Source organism: Acyrthosiphon pisum, chromosome X (assembly GCF_005508785.2).
Source record: "Acyrthosiphon pisum isolate AL4f chromosome X, pea_aphid_22Mar2018_4r6ur, whole genome shotgun sequence".
NCBI lineage: Eukaryota > Metazoa > Arthropoda > Insecta > Hemiptera > Aphididae > Acyrthosiphon > Acyrthosiphon pisum.
The window spans coordinates 68,253,414-68,277,573 of NC_042493.1; the positions used below are offsets into that span (position 1 = coordinate 68,253,414).

Here is a 24,160-nt window from a genome sequence, read left to right on the forward strand (position 1 = left end):
TTTAATATTAATTCAACTTACATGATAAAATAAATAATAAAAAAATATAAAATATCCAGACTGACAAACTGTCTCCGCTCAAAATCGTTTTTCTTATGCAATGATATTATATCATTGAATTCAAGTCTAATACAATCCATTATACAATGACCCACTTGTAATCTACTGTACAGCAGAGCGACATCTACTTACCTGATTTTTTTTTTTATTGTGTCTGTCATCACCTTTTAGGACAGTGAAAATGCTTAGATTTTCTTCAACAGTGTCTTGTGTGATATAAAAGTAAATCTCGTTGGTACTTTGGGGATCGAAAGTAAAAATTTCCAAATATTTTTCAAAAACGCCGTGAAAAACAAAAGAAAAATTAAGGAAAAATGAGAATTTTTACGCAGTCTATTTTCAACAAGATTTTTGTTTTTGGTACTCATAGGTTGACTGACCGTCTTCGCTAAGAATATTTTTTCGTATACAATGATATTATATTATTGAATTTGAATCTAATACCATACATTACAGTGAGCCAACTGTAACCTACTTTACAGAGTGACACCCACTTGCCCATCTTTTTATTATACACTTTTAATCCACCAAAGTACCAACTAGATTCACTTTCCTACCAGAAAAGTTGCTGTTGAAGAAAATCGAAGAATTTTTACTGTACCAAAAAGTAATGATGAGTGATGACAGAAAAAAAACACTCATCATTGTAAAATCAATATACCTATACCTATAGTATCAAAACTACGAGTTACTATTCAAAAGTACCGGGATGGAATTCGAAATATTTCTATAAATGTACCTATACGTTTAGGTTAGGTTGAAAATAAAGTCCCTATTTAATCTAATGAGAGAGAGAAATCGAGTGTTCCCTACATCGTTAAAAACATGGTATATACTATATATTATATTTAAGTTAATATTGAAAAAACATCGGTAAACGATAAAATACATGTATATATAATATATATATATATATATATATCGTGAAGGTTCGCGGTAACGATGCGTGACCGGATGATAATTCGCCGAGTATTACGAAAAAGGGTCACAGGTTGGGACCATCATCGTAGTGGAATCACATATTAATATTGGTCAAATAACATAGTGGAAAGAAGGGTGAAGAGAAGGATTTATGCTGGTAGTGGAGGAAACCGCTGCCACCCATTATTGGGTCTGAATCAGGATTTTTTTTATAAATATAGCAATTATGTTTTCACCGTAATAATTCCTATAAAATGTAGGTGTCGAATTTTCATCGAAGAATTAAATTGAATTGGATATGGGCTTATTATTAGTTCTATTTTTGGATTATTTCTTCGTTTTATTACATTAAATATTATACATGAGTATGTTTTTGTGGACGAATGAAACTATTAAATTTATTGAATATTACTCTACTGTATGAACAAATACGTAGGTACATTATTTTATACCTAATGAATATTGATATTCATTATGAGTGATATGATTTTTACAAGCAAACAATATGTGAAGATAAATTAATGAAAAAAGATAACTAGATGAATACAGAATAGTTACAAAACAATATATAATTAAACTCTAAAAATTCAAAGTTATTATGAAAAAAAATACTATCAATTTATTACCATAGGTTATTCAGTTAAAAACAATAAAATTAATCTTTTATGTTGTTCCATCCGGATCACACGTTTAATAACTGTGCAACATTCAATTTTTTAAATAATAGCTACCTAAATGTTTTATTTGGACTGAATCCTTTACTATTCCATCTTATTTCACACTAGCTTTAGTGGTTTATACAATCACACTAATATGTCGACTAAATTATTGTTTTATTTATATTTAAAATAGTTGTGAATAAACAAAAAAAATTAATTAATTTTAACTTCAAAGTTAAAGCTTTATTTACAAACAAAATCTTAAGTTTTAACTGAGTGAATTATTTTTAAAATTAACTGAAAAAATCTAAGTTGTTACAATAGATTCTTTAATTAGTTAAGCTATTAAGAAAATTAGAATTTTAACTAACTAGTTAAGTGTTAAAACTATAAAAATAAAGTTTATCTTAATTCTTAGCTCTAAAGGAACGGCAGCGTTACAGCGATGAAGTTTCATAATATAGAAAAAACCTTAAACCACTTTGTCATTTTATAACGGATTTGATATATACTTTTTTAGACCTTACAGTCAAAATGTTGAATTTGTATATGTATATCTTGAGATTTACATCAGATACCATCATATTTGTATAATTCACTTTCTGAAACCATTTCAAATCGATTTAAAATGTTTTTCAGAAAGTGTTCATCTTGTAAAAAGCCTAAATGATGAAATTTGTATCTATACGCCAGTTGTTTTAATTTTAATTAAATTAAATTAAATTTTTATTTAAATTGTCATGTTTTATTGAAAGTTAAAAATTAAATCACACTTTTAGCCACTTGACAAAAACCTGACAATGATCAACAAGCGAACTATAAAACTATAAAAAAAATTACCTTAGAACGTAAATATGAATGATATACAATGTCAGTTTTTAATGTGACCTTTTTACGTGTCTGATTTAAATCTTCAGATATACATACAGATATAGGTACAAATCAAACATTTTAGATTTTAGTCATTTTATAAATTATCTTAGCTTTCTAAAAACGTTGGATGCAAAATAGCCAAAATTGTGAATACCTTATATTATACATTTAACGCTGCGGATATATATACGAGATTGAATAATAACGTACTTAATACTTATAGGTAATTACTAATTACTAGTTAGGTACTAATTATTAATGTTAATTCATGGCAGACGCTCCCGTTTGCGCGGACGACGACAATCAACTGCAATTGGTGGGCGTGGAAGCTAATGAAAACCACGTCCGCATCGTGTGCCGTGTAAGAGCCGACCCGGCCGACGACCGTGTGCAATTCGAGTGGCTCGTGTGGCCGGGCGCTGCGGCCGCGGCCACCGGTGAGCTGCACCAGCAACAATCGCCGAGCGTGGTGGCCACCGGAAGCTACGTCACCACCGCGCTGCCCAACCAGCGGAACGACACGGCCGTCGGCGAGCTTGTACTTCCGGCCACGAACGTCGGTGTTCCGGACGTGGTCCAGTACGTGGACAGAGCGCCGCACGTCAAGAAACCCATCGTGCTAGACACGGTCAGCTGTCGGGCCACCAACGCCGTCGGCCGTCAGCAGAACCCTTGTTTGTATCACATAATACCGGCATGTAAGTATACCGCCAAAGCTGAGCATGATTTCACAAAAATCGATTTTTATAATCATTTTTTTCTAAGATTTAGAAATTTAAAAATTATATTATAATTTAGGTACTAGAATGATTTTTTATTAAATTTAAATGAAAAATCCTTTTTTTAATAATTTAATATAATTATACCTTAAAGCTTTGTTGTATTCTATGTAGTTCTAGTCGTAGAGGATAATATTTACATATAGCCATTTACGTACCTAATACCTATATATAATTATGTAGGTATTTTGTATGATATATGTACTGTTTATATTGATATGTACATTATAACATATTCAGAGATGGGCGTGATTTCAAAAATCTTCTTTAAGGAATTGATTTTAGGGGTAGTCGGAAAATTGGAAATATTAAAAATACTATTTTTAATGATTTTTAAAATTCTATTATTTTATCTTTTTCCCAGTTCTAAGCCCTACCTGTTCACTAAGCGTCTATTATACTACAATGTCATAGTATACCTATAGATTAATGTCTACCTAATGCAGTATTGCGTACCCAGATAAAATTTATAAGATTGCCAACTTTTACAATATCAAAAATTGGAGACCACCAACAACGAATTGTGACTTTTGAATATTTTTATGGGAACGTAACTATACATTTCTATGATCCTTTTTTATTTGGTCATAATTTCTCATAAATCATATTTATTTTATCATAATTATATAAATAAATAATTTAACAATTTAATAAAAATGTGCATATTCAATTGTAATATTATCCTATACCTACCTATACAATTAAAAATAAATGAGTAGTGCATCAGTTGTGATTAAAAAGCATGTCTTCAACTGTGTCCAAACTAAATCTATTGCATATGTAGGTAGGTACCCAATACCTACATTTTCAACTAAACTACTACCTATAGTAGGTACACCTAATATTAGTACCTACGTGTTTGTAACGAATCTTACAAACTAGTTTTTTATACAAAAAAATAATTGTATTAGAATTTATTACCATAGTCTTGAGAAGAAAAACAATAATTTTGATGATGTAGGTATGTTTTTTTTTGTTGAACAATGTTTAATGTTTATTCAAATAGGTGTTTATTTAAAGCAATAGAAATTCTTCAAATTTAATAATAAACATAACCCAACATAATTACGTAGGTATAACAAAATGTATATACCTAACCGACTCACTGCTTTTGTAACCATACGACGAACATAGGTTATCTTCTAAGTTCTTTCAACCATTTTATCTAAAAATATACCCACACGTTTTGGTTTATTCTTCTACAGCTTCCATATTGATTCACTTTCACATACTTCTACTCGACACATTAAATTGTATTTTATCATATTTTCTCCTGAGCACAGACGACTTGCACGGCACACAAAGTCACAAACGTCAAATGCAGCCTGACGAGTGACGATTGTATTACTTTACTTAACTATAGTCGTCGTCGTACCAGTACGTGAACGATGATAAACATTTATCTTAATATCATATTATTTATCATTTATAACAACGACGCTCCCCAATATGCCATTATAATATTATGACAGTTACATGTTCAGATTAATTTTGATTTTATTAAAATATATGTTTGTATACTTAATATAGTAAATAATTCTCACTTTCGTGTAAATGTTGTCGAGGGATGAGGATAGGCACTTCCTGAGATAGCCTCCCAAAAATGTCCCCCTACCCTCAAAATATAATGTAGGATTTGGGCTATGTGAATAATAATTGGGGTACGGGTGACTTTACTTTGAATATTGTTACTCCCTCCCTCCAAATAAAAAAAATATATCAATAAAATGTCTGACTGCTATGATTTAGAGGTACTATCATAACTCATAAACCTTGGACATTTGAAGTCTAGTTGAAAAGTATAACATGAATACTGAATTAACACCAAAAACTATAACTGTCTGTGTAAAACCTTGGTGATAGTTGACAACTTTAACATGTATATTCTGTTGATTGTGTTTGTCTTTTGTCTTCATATATATATATTATATACATATTAATTTCATTTACTTAAAAACATATATACCCATTGGCGTAGCCAGGAGTGTTTGGGTGTTAACCCCCACCCCTGACATTTTCCTCCCTAATAAATGTACTATTTATATACGAAAACTGTAAAAACCTGGTTTAATTTATAACTTACACCCCCTCGCCCCCCATTTAAATCCTGGTTACACTAATTGTATTATAGTTGAATGCCTATAAGAATTTAATAACACGATATTTTATGCATCATTCGACAATCACTCACTATAAAATATAAATTAAGCTACCTTAATTGTAATGCGGTGACAAAACAAACATTTTAGAAATATTTGAAACTGTAGGTTAACCAAAAAATACTTTATAACTATGACAAAATATATAATTTAGTGGATCAGCAGAACCTAATTTTCAAAAAACTATTAATTAATAAAACAATGTTGTTGTTGGGTCAAAGTGTCAAACCACGACGAGAGACGTTGTGATTTGTATATAGGGCTCGATGTTGATAATTACATCATGCATAGAATTGTATATACCCATACTAATTGCTGTTTGAATTTTGATTTTTTTTTTTAACGGAGGGCTAAAACACAATAGTTTAACAATATTACAATATAGGTAGTTGTAACTACTATATCTAAAATCACTGTAGCCGTAACATTTAATTTTCCGTGCAGTGCTTTCTTACATAAACTTACTAAACTTGGCATAATTTTTTATTCGAATACCTACAATATTATTGTTACAATGTTATTTAATTAACGTAAAGTTATAGAAACTACGCTGTTATAATATATTATTCTAGCTAATGTTAAACAGTAATAATAACGCAGTTTAAATGTTACAGAGCACCCATCATGATAGAAACTTTTGAAACAAAATGACGTAAAATTTTGGTAAAATTATTCAACCATCATCTTGTTATTTGTTTACTATCACTGTCACATTAAAAAAAAATTAAGTAGTATAATAAAATGTATAGTATACGTATTGTCGATAGGTACATTGTTGTTTTTGAAACGCCCACTGTGCGCATTTTTAACTTTGACGGTTGATTCATATTATGTCGTGTTTAGTGAGCAGTACACCACATTTCCGAGCATGAAACGAACACATCTTAAACTAGTCCTAGTTAAAAATATAAAATATATTATAGTAATTATTCTCGTTTGTCTGTTTGGATGCACAGCTCCTCCGGGTCCATTGACTGGCTGCGCGATTCGATTGCCCAAAGATCAAGAACGCCACGCCGGCACCGGTAGTAGACATCACCATCATCATCATCAACAGCATCATCATCAGCGACGCACTTCGTCCGCCCACGACGGAGTGGAAGACAAAGACTTGGCAACAATAAGTTGTACTTTAGACAACGACGGCGGAGTTAGGCCGGTGACTTACTCGTTGGAGATTTACGAGAGCAATGATTTGACCACAACGTTTCACGGGTTAGTGATTAAATAATAAATATTAAAAAATACAATAACTTACCTGAAATACTTGTAGAGGGTGTAACAAAAATATCGGACAGTATGTATGTAATTATTACTCGAATATGTGGGTGATAACGTATTTGTTCTTAAATTTAAAATATTAAATCAACAATACAATATTATCATAATATTTAAAAATAAAAACAAATGTATTTGTATAAAAGTTATTACAATAACGTTAGCTAATTGCATCCGTCAGTATTGTTTCTGTTATACTCTGTATACATAATAATATGTCACGGTCAAAGTGGGGTGGCCGATCAAACAGCAGATTTTATTAGTGTTAAAGTGTTAATCAAATCCATGTAAAATAAAATATTACATAATATAACAGCGATTGTTTGTTCTGACCGGTCGTCGCTGTTCCGTGAGAATTGCCAATACATATATTATTCGCGGAGTGCGAGCAATATATAAATCGTACAGTTAAATATTGACACCGTTTCTGTTTTTTTGTTTACCGTAGTGTACAAATGCTTTAAAGGCCAAACATACCTGCTTGCCACCAAGCAAATAATTTAAAAAAAAATTATCGTGTTGATTAACTTCCCAAACAAATTATAAAAACTAAAGCTATTCCGTACACATTTATATCCATTAAAACCTCGGCGGTTGTTGGTACATAATAGAATTGTTTAAACAGAGTATACTTAATATAATCATTTAACCGGAAATCTAGGTATTCTGGTATTCAATAGTATCTACGTTTATTCATACTTATTTGCAAATGCATTTATAATGATTTAAATCAATGTCAATAAAATTAGCTTCTTCCTTCTTATCGTATTCTTATCACTCTTACCCATATATTTTGATTTCACAGTTAAAATATTGTCATTATACTAATTATAATGGTGATTAATCATCAATAAATATGGTAAAATGGTAAAATGGAAAATATGTACGACCAAAATAACCATAAATCGTGATAACAAATTATCAAGAACGATAAGTTAATAACAAACAAATAACATCCATTCAGAATGTAAAAAAACACGCTGATACACATCCTTATAGTACCAATGCTGAAAATTTAATAGAGAATTAAAAAGACAAAGTTTGCGAACACCGGTTAAGAATTATATTTAAAAAATTCAATAAGTATCAACAATTTGAAACTATGGGGATGCGTCTTCCCCTCTCACAAAAAAAGTTCAAAGAAATCGATTGTTAATGTTGGATACAGAATCCCAAAATTACTCAAAGGCTAAAGCACACGTGTTATTCGTCTGATATATAGTGACATTTTAACACCACATAGGCCAAAGGTATACGGAATAGCATATTATCGTATTATATATTTATATTATAGTAAACGCGCATAGTATTTTTGCGACTATAAAATTATACAAATCGAATTTCGACGTATACAAAACAATAGAATATTTATTATAGTCGTATACGTGCAACCTATGCGTGCCCGCCATCGATTCCATGTTATGTTATAAAACCAATGCTCCTATACCCATATCGCAAGTATAAAACATCAAGTTTTGAGAAAAAAAATACACAGTATATATAGGTACCTACGTCTTGTTGTCTAGTTAGTATATCGACATACTCACATAATTGCAGAGTCGGTGGCATTTCAACCAGTATACCTACCTATAGATTAGAAGTACGCATAACGATAACTTTGCCCGGACATCGGCACATCGTGATAATAATAATATATAGAAACTACCGAACTGTGTGTAGCATTGTGTTTCTATATGTGTCTAAATACTAATGCCCAAGTACCGTTTTACAACGATTCGAAATCCAGGCGCGACACGAATTACAGATCGGCCCGCACCTTACCGAATATAATATAATATATAGGTAGGTCCTTACATAAAAATCAGAATGCCTGAGGGTATCATCGTGTCGTAGCCACATCCCCGTCAATAACTGCAATACTAAATATTAATATTTTTGATAATGAATAGGTACTGTAGAGTATGCCCGTGAAGTTGAACCCCCCGACTACAACTGATCTAATAAAAAAATGTGTTAATATTTTGCAAAACAGATTTTGGAATTTGCAATCATGGCCCATTAAAACATTTGAAATTGGTTTTCAAAATATTATAGCACATTATTCGTATCGATCGGACAAAGTCAGTGTGGCAGCGGCAACTGCACGGACACCTGTAGAGTCATGTTACTTTTGATTTAAATAGCGTCTTACGGCACACGTACACGTCTTGTAGTCTAAACTAAAAAAAAAAATTCAAATGTCTGTTTTTGTTGCCTTTAAGAACCTTCTCTGCAATTTATATAAATATTTTTAAAGTACCTAGTTACCTATATATGTTTGATTGTTTATCATCGAATTTCTTAAAACTGTAGAGAGGTGTAGATGCGAGTATAGACAGGTGTAAAAGGTGGCAGGATCTGCGTGAGGGAGAGGGAAACAGAGTTGTCATTGTAGTGAACTATGACTATCTGACCAATTACCTATCTAAATACATGTCTAAATAACATAATAATATGTACGTAATCATATATAATACGCACAGAGTAAATATAAATAAAATTGTGATACGTGATCGCTCGCTCGGGCAACACTGATAATAATAATATCGATGATAACACTGCGTATACAGTACGTGTGTAGTAGTAGTAATAGCGCGACGATACCGTGTAATACCACGTATTAAATAACACCACAAATGCACAATAACAATAAATATATGTTAGACATCCGGCGTGTGGAAAAGCGTGTGACTATCTCACGCGAGACTTAACCGCAGGTCGACCATATACTGTTGTGCGAAGTGTAGAAGGGACGAGGACTGACCCAACGAGGAACCCTGATGGACAAGTGTTCATCAAACGAGCAGCCAGCCTCAATCAGAACAGTCACTAATGCTAAATACTCAGTCACAACTCGCTAACTTACAGTTTAACTGTTTATTATTTGGAATTAGAACATTTTAATAAATATAATTATTCTATTTGAGTATAAATAAATACAAACTATATCATCATCTTCGTGACTTTATTCAAAATACTTCCAGTATTTAAACTGTACTAGTTGAGCACGTTATATCATTATATAAATTATACGCTATACCTAACTGAACAAATATTAAGGCTTCAGCACCCGAAGTTTTTTCATTAAAATTGCGCCCCTGAGCAACAACAAAAATGCGCTTCCATATTTTTGTCATCTCAGTCCAACAACCCCGTGGAATAATTGACGTCGTTAGCGCCGTTAAAGGTCGAAACAAATAATCTCCCTGCATAGTAATTAGCTGATTTTGGGTATTGACGACGAGATATTTCGCAGCCAATGAATTCCTTTCCAAATCATCGTCATATTATCATCTTTGACCGTAACATATTATTATCGTAGTATATAACATATAATATTATTATGCGTGATATCGTCCGCTTTCTAAATTATAAGTGCCGCGTGGCAACTTGATCTGTCTTACAGATCATCCTACGCGACGGCGGACGACAACGACGACGACGTTCGACGCAATAAATATCGCGGTGAATGGCTCGCGGACAACGTGACGGGCACCGCGGCCGCGTCGATGGCGGGCGGCGGTTCGATCGAGTACCGCGTCAACCGCAAGAACCTGCGGCTGAGAAACGGCCCGGACGACGGTCGAAAACATTTGACCCTGTCGGCGTACGCGGCCAACCGCATGGGCCGCGGCCCGCACACGTATTTCGGTAGCGACAACGTGATGCTGTTGAGGCACCCGTGGTGGTGGCGTGGCGAGTCGGCATACGAGAGCAGTACGAGGGCCGCCGGTCCGTCCGGCACATCGTCCACCGGTACGTTTTTGTTCGTTTCAGTTCACCAGTGACAACTTTACTCATTTGTGTCGTCATATTGTCCACGAGTATATTATTAACAATAAGCATAATAACATGCGTAATGGGCGAGTGTGAGGGGGATTTTGTAGTCAAGCCAAAGATATTATGTCGTTTTCCCCCCTCATATAATTCATTGAATATTGCAACCGGGGACTGGAACCTTGATGATTTTTACGGTTCCGGTTCCTGTTCGGTTCCCAAAAAACTACATTTTCGGTTCTTAAAAAATTAAAAAATTGTTACCGGCTTTGGTTTTATACTTATATGAAATGATGTTTTAAGTAAAAGTATCGGTTTCGGTAAGGTTCCGGTATTAAAAATATAATTTAAATAAGGGTTTTGGTATGAGGATTCGGTTCCCAATATTCAAAGGGTTCGGGTTTCAAAACCGGTTCTTCACGGTAAGGTTCCAGTCTCTGATTGCAACACATTTTTTTTTTTTAATCATCAGGCTTTGAACTCGAACGTCATTTTTACACGTGATTTCAAATTTGTCATTAAAATATTTATAATATATTATGTTGGTATATAATATGTGATACCGGATACGGGATAGTACAGTTACAACTAACGTCTACTAACGTGATATATTATTTATTCTACAATAAACAAGATTACAATAGAAGATTTCGTAGAATTATTCTACGAAGCTTCGAGGACTGATATAGATAGTATGTATAATCTTTACATGTATAAATTTATTATTTGTAAATTATTTGGGAGAGGGATGGGTAGTAATCATTGGTGTATGGATGTGTAATGGTCCTGCTAAATGAGATAATATAATATGAGAGGGATAATATTAATTATTCCTGGACAATCAAGGCACTAGACTATTGTTCATATTCATATTATAGTTTTTAACTAGCAAATAGAGAAAATAAATGGGAACCTATACACTATTCTAGGTAGGTATAATATTATGTTATATAAATATTTTGTAGGCGTTGCTAGTGTTACGAGAACAGCGAGTAGTCAACAAAACATTTGTGTGACTTGTTTTCAAAGTTTTTCCTCATTCAACTCAGAATCCAAAAACTAGCAGTTTATATAACTGATCAATATAACTCTTTTCTTCTGCTAAAAATATCAACTATCCTATACCTATATCTATTATATGAATAACTGTCATGCACTATAGTAGTATTTTACAATACATTTTATATACAATAATAGGTAGGTACAGTTATACTTATAACTTATCTAGAAAATACATAAATCAAGAGACGTGACTACCTATAATAACAAAAAATAATAACTGTCAAAAATGACAATTTACATACAATAAAATATAAGTCTAGACTCTAGAGTAATGGAGTTATTGAAACAGAAAGTAACTAGGTATATAGGAGTAGGAAGAATATTATGTCATGTACGTAGGATGGGTAAAACCACTTGTGGGTGAATGGAGGTCTTATACCTCGCTCAGTGGGCATTTTAAAATTATAAAATTCTTAAGATTAATAATATTTCATGAATCATAATATTTGTTATCATATTTCGATATTTATATATGAACTTCGTGTTAATGTCCATAAAAAAAGATCTGCTTTTCAATATTAGCTCAGATGAGAATATGAGATAATCAATAAAGTAGCAAGTAGCCCAAAAACAATAATCAAAGAACTAGCTAGCGTACTAGTTAATTAATTAGTTATACTCAAACATACTTTTTTTTTAAACTAAATTTACCAGGAGGGCATACTTTTTTCATAAAGACCGAATTTGTAGCCAAACCATTCTCTGCAGATAGGTACCTACCTAGATACTAGATTCATGATACCACACCAGAAACAGGTACAAATTAAGCGATGCATAGCCCAGAAAACTGTTATTTTAATTAATAACAGATTATAATATCACATATTATTCCGTCTGCGCAGAATGGTGGATAATGTTGAGCGGCGGTGGCGACGACGACGACGACCGGCGGAGCAATGCGTCGAATGGCCGCGGCAAAAACACCACAGCGACCAGCGTGATAGTGTTGGCTTCGGTAGCGGCCACGTCAGCGATAGTCATCGCGGCGGCGTTTCTGCTGTGGAGACGGCGGCGGGACGGCGGCAGATCGCCGACGATTACGGAAACCGCAGCGATAGCGTCCAACGACCGGGCAACGTGCGGCGGCGGCGGCGGCGGCGACAAGACCGGTGAAAAATATTCGCTGCTCTCACGTCGAACGCAGCAGCAGCAGCGAAACGTCTACCCGAATCTGACCGGGTCGGACCGCGATCGCGATCCAACCGATCCCGGCGATCCCGCGCCCGACATAATGATCCAACAAAACTACGGCAAACAGTTTTTGGTGTCGATCGTGAACCGTGGCATTCCCGGCCCCGAGAGTTGCGTGTGAACGACAACCTGTTAAATATATCATAATATTAATAAGTACCTATCATTATATTATATACCACCCATACCTTGTTACCTTGTTCACTATATTATATACACACATTATGTATTTTATATAATATTATGTACACAGTAATAATAATAATATTTATTATTATTATTATTATTATTGGCCTATAGTATTAATATTGTGTGTGTACACTTTAATAATAATATTATTGTAATATTGTGGATGTATATACGCTAAGCACACATTTGTTCCGCCCAATACCCGAATCCGGTCTGGGCAGATCACATATATTATATACCGTCGATCTCTGTTTTTCATCGGTGTATTATTATTTATAGTCGATCATTTCGACCCAATAGTGAAACAATACACAATATTATAATAGTCGAATGTTAAAAAAAACTACAATCATCATTGATCGTCAGGAATACCAGCTATAGTCATACATAGGTGCAAGAGCGACGATTTGTCGGACATTTGCCTCTTCCTTTTCGAACTCTGTAATCATTTCTGATTTTTTTTTTTACCATAACAATAATGTCAATGTCCTAGTATATTGTAGTAATCAGAAAATTCAAGAATTATATTCAATCAGTTTTTATTGTAGTGGAAACATAAAAATTAATAACCGTCATTTAATTAAATTTATCATAACATAATACAATGAAACCTCGATAACTCAAACATCTCAAAGTCGAATTTTCATTAACTCGAAGGAATATCTTCGCCCCCGCATTTCAATAAGTACACACGATTTGTTATATAACTCGAATTTTTTTCTTCAGCTCCAACTGATTCGAGTTATCGAGGTTTCACTGTAGTATAATTTGTATCATATTATAACCATTATAGGCATTAACTATTCATTAAAACATAAATGATCAATAAAAATAATTTATTGATCGATAATAAAAAAAAAACAATAGCCAATAGGTAATATGTTGTCAAATATTCCTGAAATGGATGGTATAAGTAGAATAATATTTTCTATAATAATTCTAACCAGCCAACACATTGAAACTTCATATAATTAAGTGCAATTTGGGAGGTTCTGCACCCCCTTCACACAAAAAAACTTATATAATAATCCAATGCTGGGTTGCATAAACAATTTATTAAATTTAATGGTTCACTAAAAATTTAATGGACCAATCACGGGCCACTAAATCTTGTTTAAGGGACCATTAACACACTATTGATTCATTAAATGTTTTGTGCAATCCGGCACAAGTATTATAAAAAAAACCAATTGATTAGCAAATAATAATTTTTTTAATATTAATTTATATCATGCATTTTTTTTTTTTTGTCAACATTACCAAAATCTTATACCAACTGCAACCACTGCTGTTAATAATTGAAAGACAATATATTGTAGTTATCTATATTATATTAATTATATTTTCCATTTAAAATGTTTAATAATATGACGTATCATCTATTTACGGTTATATTTATTTTTGATTTTAGCAAAAACTATTCTATTATCGTTTCTCATTAATTATTTATTATTGTAACTTATTATGTTGTGGCTGGGTATGGAGTGTGTATCCATATTGTATACTTATAAAGATGTGGTAATAGTTCAAAACCCCCAACCCCTCAAGTTAGGTTTGAGTAATGATGATAATGTTTCAATAAAATGCGACATAAACATCTTGCGATAAATTTAAAAAAATATATTAAAAGTAATCTGAAGAGGAGTGTAGAAACGTTCACCTTTCATACATTTGTTCAGCCCCCAAGAAAATATTAAAATCGCGCAATTTACCTACTACACTTTTCGTAAAAAAATAACAATTTATTATTGTGGTTACCAATTCTTCTCATGTCTATATTAAACATTGGAGTTTAGTCATATTGTTATTTTTTTTTAACAAATATTATTAAAACATTTTAATTGTAAACGTTATAGTAAGTATAATTAGTTTTAATATATAAATAAATATAATATATTAAATACTATTATACAGAAATATTAATATATGTGTGTGTGTGTGTCCATGTTAAAATGTTGAATGTTAAATTTGTAGTGTTCTATCAGTAATTATTTTGTTAATTTTATTTAAATTATAGTGAATTAAATTCATTTTTAATAGATTAGTACTAATAAAATTGTATATATTTAAATCGGTTATTGCTCTTCATGTTATATAATATATCAATATAATGTCTAACAAAATTCAAGTAGTTAATTAAATCGGTCAATTGGTCAATTTTCATTGATTTAAAGTTAAGTATTAAATAAATAAAAATAAAAAATAAACTTACACCAGATGGTAAATAGAATTTTTCCATATTTCGGAATATTGTTTTTAGCTACCTACCCACTAATAAAAATTTAAAAATATTGATATGTCCCCTACTTCATAATCAAATAGATATAAATCTTTTATATTAAAAATCTAAAGTTAAACCATTTGTTGTTATACTAATATTTTAAAGTATACTAACTATACATACCAGTTAACTGTTAAGGTCTTTAAAATAGATATTTCTTTTAAAAATCTTATATAAGAAACAGATAAATGTATTTAAGTTTATAAACAGTACTATACAGTATTATATTAAATTCTAAAATTATAATGAAACATCACTTGCAACGTGTTTCTGAATAATAATGTACCATGTGCGTATATGTAGGTACCTATATACACGATATACAGCTATACTTATATGAAACAGATATTAAAAACATTTTACTACCTATCATAATTTCTTAATATTTGCAAACAATTTTCGAAAATTCTATTTGTACGTAAGCTGCTGAAAATACATATACGACGTGTGAATACGACATACGAATATACAATTGCGTAAAAAATATCAATACTTTGACATAGGTCCTACTATATTATATTAAACAGCGACTTATATTGTGAAACATAATGTTGACTAATATTGTAATTATTTAGACATAGTTTATTAATATTGATGCATTAAGGTTATTGTTACACAATTATACTATACTACTAGAGGTAACGAAATTATTATGTATACCAAAACCGTAGTGTTAGTAAACTGTATTAAATCATAATATTATTATTTATTAAAACAATATTATAACAAATAAAATATTGCCTATATTTGTATTTATTATTTAGATTAATAAAAAAAAAAAAAAAACGGGCAAGTGGGTGTCACACTTGGGTCTTAACCACCCTCAAGTTCTAATTTAGCACCCCTTGCTCTTTTAGGTCTAACTATCATTATTATATTGAAATACCATTAATTGTATATTTTCAAAATATGAAATATTATAGCACCCCACGTTTTAGAGGTCTAGTTGTGCCTATGGTCACTCTACTGTACAATAGGTTTCAAGTGGATCACTATAACGAATGGTGTTAAATTAAAATTCAATGATATAATTAATATTGTAGTATAATTGCTAGTACAGTAGTACCTATAAGTAAGAAAATAAATGTTAAGGCTAGAAATTACTAAAATAAAAAAAATTGAAATATTAACTTAATTTAACTTTTAAGTTGACATAAGAAAGAAAAAATTGTCAAAAAAAAGAAGTAAAACCACTAACATAATTTAAGTTAGCATAAGTTAAATATAGGAAATACTATAAAAAAAAGAAGAAAAATGTAAAAAAAATTAACTAACGCAATCTGAGTTAGCAGTTAGCACGTTTACAAAAATATTCAAAAATATAATATACATGTTCAAACAAGACGTAAATAAAATTTTAAAAAAAAAGGTAAAACAAATAGCATTACTTAAGTTAACTTCAGTAATAAAAAAAATTTTGTCAAGACAAATACAAACCAAAAAAAGCGAATGCTGTCATGGACACCCGGTAGAAACGAAGTTTCTTTTCCAACAAATATAATAGATTACAAATACATTTTAGTGGAACCATTCTAAATAAAAGTAAATATCAATAAGTAAATGTATTTAAGTAAATGTGAAAAATAAATGAAAATAAAAATTATTATTATTACTATTGAATTTATACGTACCTATATTTGTAATGTAATTTTTTCCAAATATCTTGAAAATACTGCATCGATAGTGGTGTCATCTCTCGTAGATTCTAATGGATTGTTAATAATTTATTATGTAAATTGAATGTAATTCTCCAGGGGTGGATAGGTAGTATTTATGCTACAGGGAAATATTTGAAGAGGCCCCCAACTAAAAAAAAATTGATCACTATTCGCTTGCATAGATATTCAATCTAACACCTTTACCTATAAATAAAATGTTTCATGCGAAAATGTATTTTTAGTTTGGTGAGGGGCTGGGTAAACAGCATATGAGGAAGTAAAATTTATAATAAAAATTAATTATTATTATTATTTATTTAATATAAAAATTTTAATCCTTCACTTGTCGTGCTATTATTATATTGTTGAAAATAACAATAAGTTATAATAATTTATATAAATTTAAACTATTCCTATTTGGTGAATATTTTATTCCGAAAAAAAACAAAGTGTAGACCCGAGTGGGCAAAATAAACATAGATGGGGGCCCACAGGGAAAATCCCTTTTTCTCATGGGCCTATCCACCCCCGTAGGTATCTATAAAGAAAGTTTTAAGTTTCCGATTTCTTATCGTTAAAATTGATGTTAAAGTCACCAAATTGTTATAATTTATAAATTATAATAATATTATAAATGTATATAATATGCAGATCTTACTACGCTGTTTCAAATCCTCGCGTTATACCTGTTTTCTATTACCTAGTCTATACTAAATGCGAAGCACAAAAAAATTTAATCACGGCAAAGGTAAAGCACTATATAGGGATAAATGCGTTATGCAACAATCAGATTATTCTACGAAAACAATTTCATGAAATAAAAATGTTTACGCGTCATGCAAGGAGATTATAATATGTATATAAGATTATGTAACCTAAAGTTTATGTTTTGTAAGGACCATGCTATAGATTTCAGCAAGGGGGGTGCAAGGGGGTGCAATTTCACCCCCCTGGCTTTTCAAAAAAAAAAAATTATAAATTATATCTTATACTTATTTTTTTAAATAATAACTGTAAACGTCTAGATTTATTCCGAATTCATAAATTTTACAACCTAACTCGTAAGAACTAAGATGTGCTACGTGCAGGCTTGATAAAAAATATATTACCTACGTACAATTCAATACTTATATATACTTATTACTTATATATTTTATTAATTATAATAATTATATATGCATAATACACATAGTGTAGTGATATATTATCAATATACGCAAGATATATATAATCAATCTACAACCGTCACTACAACTTACCGCTCCCGCTTTTTTTTTTGTTCTGTCCTACCGATCGATCTAATAATGCGATAATATTTCAGAAAACTGATCTGATCGGTCAGTCCACATTTTAAGATTTCTGATTTAAATTCCAAATAAATCCCGAATAATCAACGTTTGAAAAATCCGAAGTTTCAAAATATTCAAGCTAAATTATAGATGCTGGGGGGGGGGGGGTATAATTGGAAAAAGTGAACTAGCCAATCTCAATTAGACATAATAACGAATTCAAATCAGTTATAAAAAGTATCATCGCATTACTAGATCGATCAGTATGATGGAATAAAAATTGGGTGTTTTAACTACAATAACTGCTTAATATAATTATAAATTATAGTATTTCGTCGGAATCGTTTTTTCCCGGCCAGCCCGCATCGTGCCATAAAAAACATAGTTTAAAAAAAAACAAAAATTGTAAAAACTAACCTATATAGGTACAGTAGAACTTCCCTATAATGGTCACCGAAGGGACTGTAAATAATGACCGCTATTTAGAGGTGCCCGTCCTACAGAGGTAGGACAACACTAGGATAACACTCGACGGGACCAAAACAATTTACCGTTACATAGAGGTGACTGTCCTATAGAGGTGACCGTAAACGGAAGTTTTACTGTACTTAGCAAAAGTAGATTTACAAAAATATATAAACATTTTTTAACTTAGCTTAAGCTTGCAGAGAAAGAAAAGTCTATGAACTAGGTGCATTCGAAAATAATTAATTATGAAAAATGTATAATTAGATAAGCCATAAATAACAATATATGCAACACAAATATTAAATTAAAAAAAAATTGTATAGCAATCATTACAACACCAGATAGGGAACTTAAAACATAAAAATATTTATATTTATATAAGATCATTAACAATAATAGAAACACACCAATAAAATAAGGGTAGACCGAACTTTCAGTTTCAGTTCTATCATTTTAATTTCTACTAGATAATATGTAAACTTTAATTTTACAACCATTGCCACTTTTAGATTGTATAATAAAATATATATATATATGTGTATATAAATGTCCAGTTTAAATTATATTCAAACTGTTCATCTAACAACAAAAAAAGTGCAGGTTGGATGTAATGATATGCTCACACATCATTATAATAAATAAACTAAAATCTTATAGAATAACGGTCAGACTGTTGTGCATAGAAATCAGTTATTCCCAATAAAACCATTGTCACCGACAAAAATAGGTACGATCTTTATTATACGATCATGAATTAAGAAATCGGCACGTACTTACGACCGTAGAGCCGCCAGAGAAAATGAATAGTCGAATAAAGTCTTTGTCGCCGAAGAGAAATCTAGTTCGGCTAAATACAAAAAACTTTGTTAAAACCGCCACCACTCTCTGGTCGGCATATCCATGTCGCCCCTTAAACCAGTGGATCAGTGCAACTGATTAACGATCTTCCAATCCCGAATCCTACGAGCGACAACTGGACTCCTTGTGCGAGCAATAATCAGTGTATTCATTATTTCGATTTGTGTATTTTGAAGTATTACTTTGTGTCACGTTCACCTAAAACCCACAGACAGCTACAAGTCAGGTAAGGCATTAAATATAATATTTTATATTGATTGCAGTTATTACATTATGATATGTGCTTTTTACATAAAATTATATTGTACGGTGTGTTTGATCAAATTCTCGAATATGCACAATCTCGAGAGCCCTCCGAACACCTGGAGGAAGGTAATAGCGTAACTATCTTTAATAGCTTACAATTATTGTATGATTTTAACATCCGATTTTAATATAACTATACCGACAGGAGTCGTTTTTATATTTATCGTATTTTTGCGGCATTACAGTAAATTATAATATTGTTGACAAACATTCGAATTTTAAAGGTTCTGTATAGGCAATTTTTTTAGAATGTGGAGCGAGTCGATGTAATTAATGTTTACTACGTAGTGAGGTAGTAGTTGGAGTGGGTGTGTGTGTTCGTTTGGGTGTGCATAAGCGTGTGTTGTGTATGAGTAGGACTGTATGTAAAAGTGTAAAATAATATACCGTACACACAAGTCACCACCGCAGCACAGCGTCTCGCGCACGAATGCACGATATAGATAATAATATGGTCACTTCCTATCAATAGCGAAAAAAGTAAGTAAGATAGGTAAATTCTGATTTCACCAACACGTCGAACATACAAATTGTAACATTTCAAAAAAAGAATTGATTCCAAAAATCAAGATCATTTTGAAGTTTTTTAACCAAAAATTATAAATTAAGTTACATTAAATTAATTAAATATCATACAATTAAGCTTTATGAGAGTTAAAAACTTGTTAGTAGACGGACATCCACGTTAAAATTTAATGTATATTTCAACAAAAATTTAAAAAGTTTAGTACCCGTTAAAGAATAATATTATATAAATAAATGTCGTTTTCTCATGTAGCGATCTTCTTACTTTGTTGTAATTCAAAAACGAATAACCGTAGACATAATATGACGTTTTCACTGAATAATGTTTATATTAGCATTTTTATACACCATAAAATGTCATAAATGTCAAAAAAAAATGTCTGTTCGGCCATAAACTCATAAAGCGTGAAAAATGAATACGAGGTTCTTGATATATTGTTACATACAACATCAGTTGAAACATTTTTAAAAGTCATGGTGTCTGGAAAGAGAGGCCGCCATCCCCCACCCGAGCATGGCAGATACTTACGGGTGCCTACATGAAAATTCTGCCAAACTAAAACAAACGTGTTTACAAAAACCTATAGTATCCTCCCACACAATTAAAAACCATCCAAGGCCTAAGTTGTCACGGGTTAATTAATACAAAAAAAATATATACTGTTATTTTTTGTTACAATTATATCTTTTGTATTAAACTTGTTAATTTATTAGTTTTTTAATTACAAGAAAATAAGAAAATCGTAACATGAGAAATCGAGTGAATATCCAGTGTTGTAAAAATATGAACTTCAAACACTCATAAAAATGTAATTTGATTTGTTAGTAGACATTTTTTTTTTTTTGATAAAGGTAGAAAAACTTATGAGGAATCTTGTCTTACATTTTCAAATATTAGATTTAAAAAGAAAATTTTTCATGAATTTCTAACTCAAAATAATTTGCAAATTTTCGTCATTTTTACGTATTTTGTCAATAATTGAACTTTAGATGCTTATAAAAAAAAATTGTGACTATAGATTTTTAAATTTTTCATCTGCCTTTGAAACAATATAATAGGAACCTTCTATTAAATGTTCAAGCTTTTTTAACCAACAAATAAAATTTTATTGATATTTATAAAAAAAAAAACAAAAAAAAATGGAAACCGAAAATGTCCGTAAATAGCTCAAAATAAATCAAAATATTTGAAAAATGTTATGGTGTATAGAAAATGCTAATATAAACATTCAGTTAAAATTTTATGTACCTACGGTCATTTGTTTTATAGTTGCACCAAAAACCCAAAATCGATTTTCTCGAAAACAGATTTTGCGTAAAAATTCCCGTTTTTTTTTGACCCCCAAAGTACCATTGTACCAACTAGATTCACTTTCCTATCAGAAAAGATACTGTTGAAGAAAATCCAAGCATTTTTACTGTCCTAAGCGGTGATGACAGACACAAAAAAAAAATTAAGAAAAAAAAGAAAAAAACACACATCATTGTAAAATCAATATACATTCATCGTTCTACTCAGAATCTAAAATGTATCATTGTGACAATAATTTCTTAGTACATAATATAATATTTTCTGAAAATATTATAAAATAGGCAAGTTTTTGCGCTAATAAAATATAATAATGTAAAACGGCAACTGGGCATCGGCTCATCGGGCCGCATTTAAAATCAGACAGGGCCGAATGTCCAGCTTGCCCCCCCCCCCCCCCCAAATGACGCCACTGTAGAATATAAAATATCTTTAGAAATATAGGGTGACTATAACTGACCTATTGTAGACATATAGATACTAGATAGGTAAAGATTATGTAGGTACCTAGTTTTAGTTTTTTTAGTTATATAGGTAAGTCTGGAGTATGGCCTCCGCTCAGAATCGTGTTACGGTATACAGTAATGGTTTATTATAATTATTTAATTCAATAAATTTAACACATTATAGACTACGATGACCTAATCACATAAGTACCTATGTAGTTAGGTCATAGGTACCGAATCAGTGACTAGTTGGCAGTTGCGCTCGGAACCTACTATACAGCTCTCGGCAGATCGACTTCCCGGTTTTTTTTTTTTTCCATTGGCTCGTCAACCGTTTACTGTGAACTGAATGTATCCAGAAATCAGACCTGTACGAATTTTTGCAACAGGCTGTAAATTGTAATACTATGATCTACAATATTTTCGTATGACCAAGGTGGATATTATATTGCGTATGACGTATTGTAATCTGTAATGATACCCAGTGACGTTTCACAATGTACCGTTATGACGTTATCACAAGACGTGTGATAAGCGACGATTTTAAAATGTTGACGTTTAGATTGTAGGTGCTTGATGATCTAAGTACCACTTTCTACTTGTAAATTGTATATTATACTATTTAAGTATTATTTTATATTGTGTCACAATTTGATTATAATTCATACCTATCGTTTAAAATGTTAACATTATTTAGAACTTACACAATCTCGTAGTTAATCTTATACATATATAGTTTGTGTCTTATAAACCATGACACCACCTAAGACAAAAAGGGCTGTTCATTCAATGCAAACAGATGAATCCAAAGGGTAGGTACCAAATTTTACTTATGTTTGATATAATTGTTGTACATTGCTTGACATACAATGACTAACTGGCCTGACTTTCATTTTACTTATTGTGTTGACGTGCACCGATAGATTAACTTAATTGTTTAACCAAAACTTAAAAGGTATTAAAATATAGGTGTATGTAAGAACCTATCTAAAATTGTTCAACAACATTTTTTACCCAGAACGTATTACATAGTAGAATGAATAATTGTGCGTAGGTAATTGTAAGTTTTTTTGTTACAACAGTAAGTACCAATAACGCCTTAACTGTGTATAATTGGATCCAAAATTAATTTATAATATATGTAAACTTATATTATGTGCTTGATTATAAGCTGTAATAGAATTTGGTGCACAATTTATCACATTTCTAAAATGAAATAACATCTATCAATAATAAAGTTAGATATTATGTCCATATGTAGGTATAGTTTTTTAATATAAACCGAATTTTTTTTGGAATTATAACTTATAAGCATTTTATTACATAATTCTTAAGTAATTATTTTTATAGAAAAATCAGATTCAGGTCATTAAAATTAGTGTTTGATATTGCTGAAATGTTTTAATAAAATAGATGCATACTTATAATTAATTATTATCATTTTGGAATAAAACAATATTATGTAAAAATTAAAAATAAACATGTAGGTACAAAAATGCAAGCAATTGGTTAATGGTTATGTGTTTCCTTGTAGCCTATGATACATGATAGTTAGTTCATAGATACCTCATAGTTTTGAAATTTTTATATTGCATATTTGAATAAAAACATTTGAGTATTCTTATATAGTAGTCTTATCTATAGTATTACAAAAAATTACTAATAGACTTAGATACCCATACACATTTTTAAAATTAAAAAAAATTATAATTAAATATGTATCAATAAATTATGTTGTAGCATTGTTATTTATGTGATACCTAAATGAAACATAATTGTATTAATCTAAATATTATTATTAATTTTAGGGATTCAAAATGGTGGTTAGTGCTTATACTATTAACGGTTCTTTCATTTGGGACACGATTACATAAAGTGGACGAGCCAGATCATGTCTGGTATGTATTTCTATTTTCTGTTAAATATTGTCATTGCTTATTATTTAAATTATTTAGTTGGGATGAAACACATTTTGGAAAAATGGGAAGTTGGTACATAAATAGAACTTTTTTTTTTGATGTGCATCCTCCATTGGGCAAGGTAAGTGTCAATTTTATTTTACAATTCATATA

The 24,160-nt window shown here is 30.9% G+C and overlaps 2 protein-coding genes across 3 annotated transcripts in view; both read left to right on the forward strand.

Annotated features, from left to right (window-relative positions):
- Positions 1-12,974, forward strand: part of LOC100569162 — a 61,499-nt gene extending 48,525 nt beyond the window's left edge. For both annotated transcript variants that reach the window (XM_029488653.1, XM_029488660.1), the window contains exons 10-13: positions 2,789-3,211; positions 6,408-6,666; positions 10,136-10,485; positions 12,411-12,974. In XM_029488653.1, the coding sequence (XP_029344513.1) occupies positions 2,789-3,211; positions 6,408-6,666; positions 10,136-10,485; positions 12,411-12,880 (1,502 nt within the window). In that variant the 3' untranslated portion in view covers positions 12,881-12,974. The remainder of the gene's footprint in view (positions 1-2,788; positions 3,212-6,407; positions 6,667-10,135; positions 10,486-12,410) is intronic.
- Positions 12,975-22,442: 9,468 nt separating this feature from the next.
- Positions 22,443-24,152, forward strand: LOC100569430 (protein O-mannosyl-transferase 2; the record flags this gene model as incomplete). Its single annotated transcript, XM_003247885.4, has 3 exons — positions 22,443-22,900; positions 23,897-23,986; positions 24,044-24,152. Coding segments are annotated over exons 1-3 (258 nt in total), but the record flags the coding sequence as incomplete, so codon positions are not given.
- Positions 24,153-24,160: the final 8 nt, after the last annotated feature.